The sequence below is a fragment of the Gasterosteus aculeatus genome, chromosome 3 (genome assembly GCF_964276395.1).
Source record: "Gasterosteus aculeatus chromosome 3, fGasAcu3.hap1.1, whole genome shotgun sequence".
Lineage (NCBI taxonomy): Eukaryota > Metazoa > Chordata > Actinopteri > Perciformes > Gasterosteidae > Gasterosteus > Gasterosteus aculeatus.
Genome location: NC_135690.1, coordinates 17369937 through 17377249, shown reverse-complemented (window position 1 = coordinate 17377249; position 7313 = coordinate 17369937). Strand labels below are relative to the sequence as shown.

At 43.7% G+C, this 7313-nt stretch overlaps 1 protein-coding gene across 1 annotated transcript; it reads left to right on the top strand.

Annotated features, from left to right (window-relative positions):
- The first annotated feature begins 3371 nt into the window (after positions 1-3371).
- On the top strand, positions 3372-6773 carry LOC120816573 (putative ferric-chelate reductase 1). The gene is made up of 7 exons (XM_040172283.2): positions 3372-3566; positions 3850-3958; positions 4451-4657; positions 5367-5474; positions 5704-5842; positions 6140-6259; positions 6488-6773. Exons 2-7 carry the CDS (start codon positions 3863-3865, stop codon positions 6544-6546), a joined length of 729 nt encoding a protein of 242 aa, XP_040028217.2. The 5' UTR covers positions 3372-3566; positions 3850-3862; the 3' UTR covers positions 6547-6773.
- Positions 6774-7313: the final 540 nt, after the last annotated feature.

The following is a 7313-nucleotide window of genomic DNA, read 5'->3' as shown; positions in this document are numbered from 1 at the left end:
AAAACAACGTAAAAGTATCACGTAAGAAAAGGATAAAGAAGGAAAACTATATTTACATGTATATTATATTATAACACGGGTAGATGAAACCCAGCGTCCTGATTGGTTGTGAGTGAGTCACGATGGGTACATCATTGCGTGATTATGTACAGTTTCTGTTCCCGGAAACCAAACAACGCCCTCAAACTGTTAAATAAAGTACAGCCCCTCGTACCTTATTGCTTAATTATATATAATTACACATCTATGTAGCCTCAGTTTAACTGAGATACTTTAACATGCTGTTGATGTTCTAAATCACATAAAACGTCAAATGTATTTTTACATTGAGGAATTGTTGCTTACTGCAGTAACACCTTTTGTCAATAAATATTTGGAAAAGCAATGCTTTTAAAAGATATTAACTATATAAAAAGAAAAAGAAAAAGGTTTCAAAGAATAAAAGGAGACATAACAGAGGGTGAGCTGCTCATCAGCTGTTGATCAAACACAACCCGCTCCCTCTTCCACAGATGTGTTACTACTATTCTCCTCTTATTCTAACACGGTGTATTTTTCCTCTCACCAAGAGCTAAACAAGAATATGGGCGAAGTTTTCGGTGTGGCTCTATTTAACAAAGGCGCAGCTGATACAATCTTATCTTATTCCTTATCTTCTCCTTTTATTTGTATCCCAGAACTGCAAATCCAACGACGTTTAGCTTCTGTGGATCGGAAGCCTTTTATTCTCCACCCGTGTTAATACGCGGGAAAGTGTCGCCAAAAGAAGGGAAACGTGAATAAAATAGGAAAACTAATGAGGGACGAAAAGTGTTCTCACAACCTGGTCGTCGGGTTTTGGGCACATTCCTGTCTGCGACGACGATGGTTAGTGATTAAGCGAAAAGGGAGAAAGAACACCGTGTGTGTGTGTGTGTGTGTGTGTGTGTGTGTGTGTGTGTGTGTGTGTGTGTGTGTGTAGCGAGTCCGGTCACACGAGTTTTGTTGAAGCACGGTCACAACACTTTATGGAATGTTCTTTTTTTCACCCCCACCATTCATTCTAGCACATTCTTTACGGGGAAACAGAAAAGCGACAAAAAAAATTCCATTTATTTGTGGAATGAGACACTGATCCATTAATCCATCAACTCATGATGCACTGATATTATCGTGTATCTATTTTATGTCAACCCTTTTCTATAAAAACGCATGCAGGTACTTCTACTTGCCTCTATGTCCCCGTGTTGCTAACATTTAGCTAATGGAAAAGCCTTTAGGGAAATGGGCCTGGAAATGACCCCCGGCCTCCAGGGCGGAAAAGACGAGAACATTTGCCTCTGTTGGCGAAGCCGATTTGCGTCTGGTCATTTGCATCACGCCGCGCTCGCCTGCCTTTGTGCACGACGGAGCCTGTGGAGGCCCATCGGCTACCATCACGAGAGCGTGTGCGTCTGTGTGTGTGTGTGTGTGTGTGTGTGTACACAGCACACAGTGCAAACTCCCTTTGGCTTTAAGGAGAAAGGAGCTCCTGCGGCGGCGATGTGGCCCCCGCTGTGCTTCCTCTGCGCTCGCTGCCTCCTCGCTCCGCTCCAGCGGGCCGCTCTCCGCTAAGTGTTTCAGCCAAAGCGGCCCTGACCTGCTGAACAAACACCCGACCGGGTGATGCCTGTGCGCATGTGATGGATTTGCCCAATGACGACTGATTAAAATGTCCTGAACCAGGTCTCCTCAACGTGTCGTAATGAGGCGACAAGTGTTTGGCTGGATGTTTTCCTCCGGTGTTAAATATGAGGTTAACAGACTTCCAGGAATATGGTTGAGGACAGAATCGTATGACCTTAAGTTGATGAAAGTATTATTGTTATTGTTACATTAATGAAGATTTATTGTTAATCAAAATTGCTCAAGACAACGTTATGCATTTAAAAATGTTTTACTCAGTGAAGACAGAGTTTCATGTGAAACTGCGTTCAAACCTTCAATGTGACGTCAATCGAAGGTTTAAACCTGTTGCACATATTTGCCCTCATTTTTCGCGGCAAATAACGAACCTTCCGCGAAGGTGTGGAGTTGATTACATTCCATACCTCAAGTCAACACACTCTTTGCATATCTCTCTTCTGACGCGTTCAGTTTGTCTGCGATTAAATCTTTAATGAGGCAAAGCGAAGAGGAGTTTTTTTACGAAGCTGCTCGGTGACATTTGTGAGCTCAGATCCTCGTGGAGGATCAAGTGACCCCCAAATGAGGGGATTCCTTCTTCTTTTAAGACATTTTTGCTGCCTTTGATTCAACGTTGAATGTGAAGTAGCGGCATCATCGCGTGGTACTTCAACAGGCTTTTCAGGATCTGTCATTCTGACATTTACCCAACGGCTAATCGGCGGCGTCGCTGTTCGTCGTGATGCTCGTTAAAACTCCACTTTTGTCTCAGCCGGTAGAGATAAGAACTTCTGATTGAGACCCTGTAGTACTCTGTTGCATATACGTAGTACCCAGTACTGTGCCGTGTTGTATTAGGCGCATGCACCAAAGATGTCCTGTGGTTTTAGGAGAAGTTCAACGCTGCTTCTTTCTCATTCCGGTAGTGGCAAAAGAAACTTGACCCGTCTCGAGTCTCAGGGAATGATTTTATAGAACTGTAGTTATATAGTCTTCTCTACTTTGACAGGAGTATAAAACAGACTGCAGTTTCGGTTAATTAAAAAGTCCCATCTGCTGAATGTTGGTTTTTATTCAAAGAAGAATATAAAACTTCACTGTCATTATTAGGTTTCCTTTAACGCTCCATTAAATCAAATCAAAGTTTGTGGATTCATACGCTTGCAACACTGTTGCATTTGTGCCTAAAAGTAAGTTTGTGTAAGTTCATTTCCCTCTAACTGGAAACAGACAACCGGAAACCGTCCACGGTGGTATTTTGGCATCAAACGGAGGAACATTTCTACGTAGTGACGGCTACAGCTCACGAGGGAACACGATGCACAGGACTTTATTCTGAGAAGTCATGACTGACGTCAGTGATCTTCACCAAAAAATCCCCAACATCTCAGCTGGAGGAGAACTATTGTAAAAACACACTTCCTTTTACTTCGTTTGAACACTTCTCTCACAACTATATTTGTGTTCTATTTGATCTTTTTATTTATAATCTAATGCACTTGTTCACAATTCAAATAGGCTCTGGTGTCTGTACAGATACACCGAACCTTGGCGGGAGTTAAATGAAAGCTTAAAACCACTGACTTCATGTTTAACTTGAAATATATTCACTTTGTATTTTGAGATATATCAAACTTTTTAAAGAGGATAAAGGGTCGATGGTTAACGTTTAAACGACGTTGGACCACAGAACTAGTTCATAAAGGATGTGCTTTGTCCGCTTCATTGACTTCCCTCACACCAGGTAAAAATTTTTGAAAAGCCACACCTTCGCCGGGAAGCGGCAGGAAGTCCCTCCCCCTCCTCCTCCGTCAACACCACCTGTGGGCTGTGACCTCGGATTTAAGTCGCCCTGCGGAGATCGAACTCATTCAGACGAGCAGAGACACGGAACCCGCTCACCTCTCACGCCCACAGCGCAGGTGAGTCTCTCTTCCTTCAGCAGCGCCTCATTTATACTTAATTGAGGGTCGGAGGACTTGAAAATCAAATCTATTTTGCTGTATTGATTTTAAAGACTTTTGCATAAAACACGTACGTTTTCCCTTTTTTAAATTTGGCAATTGAAGTATTGATTTTCGATTCTTCGTAATTGTGCTTAATTGAAATGCAAACACTTTGCACGGCTGTGATTGATGTTCCAACTCAAACTACAGTCTGACCAGACATTTTACTACGCGTCCTGTGTTTCCGATTGTTGGTCAGCTTTGTTTGAAGAATGGAACGTGGATTCATCCTGATCGCGGCGCTGGTCCTCTATGCGTCACCGGCTGTCCAAGGAACGAATCATCTGATGTTTTCCAACAACACGCAGGTTGGATATCTTTCACTTTATTCCCCTCTGTGTGAATCATCACAGCTTCTTGACCTTTTTTTTTTTTTTTTTTGCAATTTTAAACAATTTGTTTGAGGGCCAGTTTCCAAATAACACAATTTTTAAAATTAAATTGTGTTCAGAAAAAATAAGTAAGCGTAAAGGTGTTTATCTTTAGCTTCCCCAGAACTTTAAATCACTACTGCGTCACCTGTCAAACTTCCTGTATTTGGACTTTTTGAGGAAGTTTTGTGTTGCACATCGACATTTAGGAAGCAGAAGTCGTCCCGTCGTTCAGTGCACGACTTTGAAAACAAAAACCTTTTAACGAGCCCAATCTGGTTCAGCGACAATTTGGGGCCAGGTTCCTAAACTCTGGATCCTACACTTCCCATCATGCACCTGACATACCAATCCGCCTCAACACTGTTCGTCCAATGAGAGTCGAATTTTCACTGGCGCTCATTTCTGTTTGTGCGTTTTGTCTACCAGGTAAACATCACTCGAACAGGTTGCGGAAGCAACAAACTGTGTCTGTCGGCGCCAGACAGCTGCGACCCCACAGGAACCGGCCCCTGCCTGTTTGGGTCCGCGGCCGCTGTCCTCCCCGTGCTGCCCAATGGCACCACGCTGTCATTCCAACTGCAGGGCGAGTCCGCGGGCTACGTGGCACTGGGCCTGTCCCTGAGCCCCTCAGAGGTAACCAACGCAAAATTACGCCTGTCAGAAATGAATTGTGTGAGTTTCGTTTTAATGGGGCCCTCATTTTTTTTTTCTGCACCGCCCTCAAGCCCCGGTTCCCAGCAGGACGTAAAACCACCTGTAAAATATGACCATGTGGCATTTATTGACTTAACGCAATATTTGTTTGATAAGGACCCGAGTAGTCAAACAGACGGCCGCTGTAAAGAACGTTATGTGTCTTTGCTCATTTGGGGCGACAGACGGCTCCATTTTCTCTCTGCCGTGAATCGGGACGTGTGTGATATAATATTTGTCACACGAGTGCTTAGCGGCTGCTATTATGACTGAAATGATACAGCTTGATACTTAATATTAAAATTTTAAATAATTTGTTTCTTACAATTTTTTTAAGGTCACTGACCTTCGGCTCTCGGAAGGGTTATGAAATGAGAAATTATTCACTGCAACATCTCTAAATGCTTTTTCTAAGCAAAGCGTGCAATGGTTTAACCTTGGATAGTCCCACATGTTCACTAGGGAGGAGGGGTGCAGAAATGCTTCATCGTCGGGAACATTTTACGTGAAACCCAAGAACCGGACTGACGAGTTGGACACCCTTTAGGACCGTTGGATAATTGCCAGCCTTCGAGACGCCGACTGCTGGAGTTTATCTTTGTGGGAACAGTTGCTTTATTGTCTCTTCACCACTTTCTTTGTGTTTCAGGCAGCCACCATGCTTTTCGTTTGCGCTTCTAACGGCACGTCGTTCTTCTTCTTCACGCGGGCGACGAACAACTCCAACGCCAACGCGACGCTCATTCCCATTGAGAGGGTGAGGCCTCCCGGAGAACCGGAAACCAAACCATAGGTTTAGGATTAGTAACTTTGAAATATTTAGACGGACCATTTTCCATCCATTAAAGTGTTGAGTTTAAAATAAATTTAAAAAAAAAAAAAAAAAACGTAATAAATATTTGTCACTCTCTTTATGGGATGAGAACAATTCTTGAATTTGTTCATTATTTTATCATAACCAACTTTCTGTTGACTAACCCTCCCAGAATACAACAAACATCCGTGGCGCGGTGAACGGAACCAGGATCGGGTGTGAGTTTGACGTCCCAAACGTGAGCACCAGCACCACCCTCCGCACCGCACTCACCGTCACCCTCCTGCTCGGGACCGGCACGTTCATCGGGGGTAAGCGGACACGCACCTTCTGCGTTTATTTATGGGTAAATAAGTTGCACGGCATTTGTTTTCCTCCTGAGAATGCCGTTCTCGACCCGTTGGCATCCATTCACATGGCTGTTCGGCGTCTAATGTCAGACACAAGTCTTGGGCTTCTTAGTCCTCGTTGCAGTCCTTTTTTAAAATGAGAAGCATTCTCCTCCCTCGTATTTGTGTGGGAATGTTGTTCCAGGGGACTCGGCCCTCAAACTCACACGTTTTACACTTCGTCTTTTTTAATGTTTTATCTCCCGCATCGTCGTTCAGGTGAGCTCGGCCCCTTCAACATAACCGTGAGGAGAGGCCCTCTGACCTTCGGCAACGTGACCCTGATCAACGGCACGACGGCCTCCCCCACCGGCGGCGCCGGCGCGGTCCAGCCTCACGGTAAACGTGCACTTTGGACTCAAGGTCCCAACGACACATTTGAGAGGAGTCTGGATCGACTCGGCTGATTTTTAAAAGCTTCTTATGCAAATCATGTATATTCACTCTGAATGCACTTTTAAAAACCAGTAAAACCAGCCGTTTCTGGAACGCTGCCAGTTTAGACCTTTTTAAAAAAAAAAAAAAAAAAATGAAGTGTAACAAGTTTCCCCTTTTGTCTCCTCACAGCTGTGCTTCTCCTGCTGAGCGTCCTCGCGCTGTCGGCCGCGCTGAGTGGAAGAAGTTAAATGTAACTTTTATACTTTCACCTGAAAGTATAAAGGTGACTCATTGCTCCCATAATTTTCTGATTTTATTTTTTGCATTCTGACACCAAAGCCTGGTGCAGATTGAAGGACTTGTCTGTTTCTTTGCAGTAATTCCTGACTGTTAAACCTCCCAGGTGTTTTTATTCTTGAATATAAAATGTATCGAGTGAAATGTTTTTGGATAAATGAATAAAAGTTAAATTATAGCTTGTTGGCGATCAATTTTATTTCATTGACTTTCAGAACCATATTTCTCAAATCTATAAAATAGATTTTCAGCCAGCAGCTGCTGCTTTAGGATATAAAATATTTCAACCAGCGGAGAAACTTACTGGAATGCCTCTTTTGAAGAATAACAAGCTGCTTTCACAAAGCGACTCAGCTGGGCATTAGAATGAAACTACAGGAAGTCAGACAAGACTAGATGTCTTGTTACTTTATGCTGTTGGTGTCACTGGTTAGACGATGTGGTTTTCACCCGTCCTCAGTAAACGCGCTCTTTACAACTTGTCTGGTGGTGAGGTTTGAGAGTGGCGCTGGACGATATCGCTGCTCTGGAAAGAAGAATAGCAACAAGAAGGGAGTCTGCTCCGTGGTATAACCCTCAAACACGGAACCTAAAGCAAACTGTGCGGAAACTTGAACGATTATGGCGTTCCACCAAATCAGAAGGATCTAGGCTAGTTTGGCAAGACCGCCTTAAAACGTATAAGAAGGCTCTCCGTAACGCAAGAGCATCTTATTGC

Bases quoted from the DNA above. Each gene is read 5' to 3' on its own strand.
- LOC120816573 (XM_040172283.2), top strand. From the start codon at position 3,863: ATGGAACGTGGATTCATCCTGATCGCGGCGCTGGTCCTCTATGCGTCA. The intron at 5,843-6,139 runs GTAAGCGGACAC...ATCGTCGTTCAG, and splicing joins GACCGGCACGTTCATCGGGG to GTGAGCTCGGCCCCTTCAAC. The intron at 6,260-6,487 runs GTAAACGTGCAC...GTCTCCTCACAG, and splicing joins CGGCGCGGTCCAGCCTCACG to CTGTGCTTCTCCTGCTGAGC.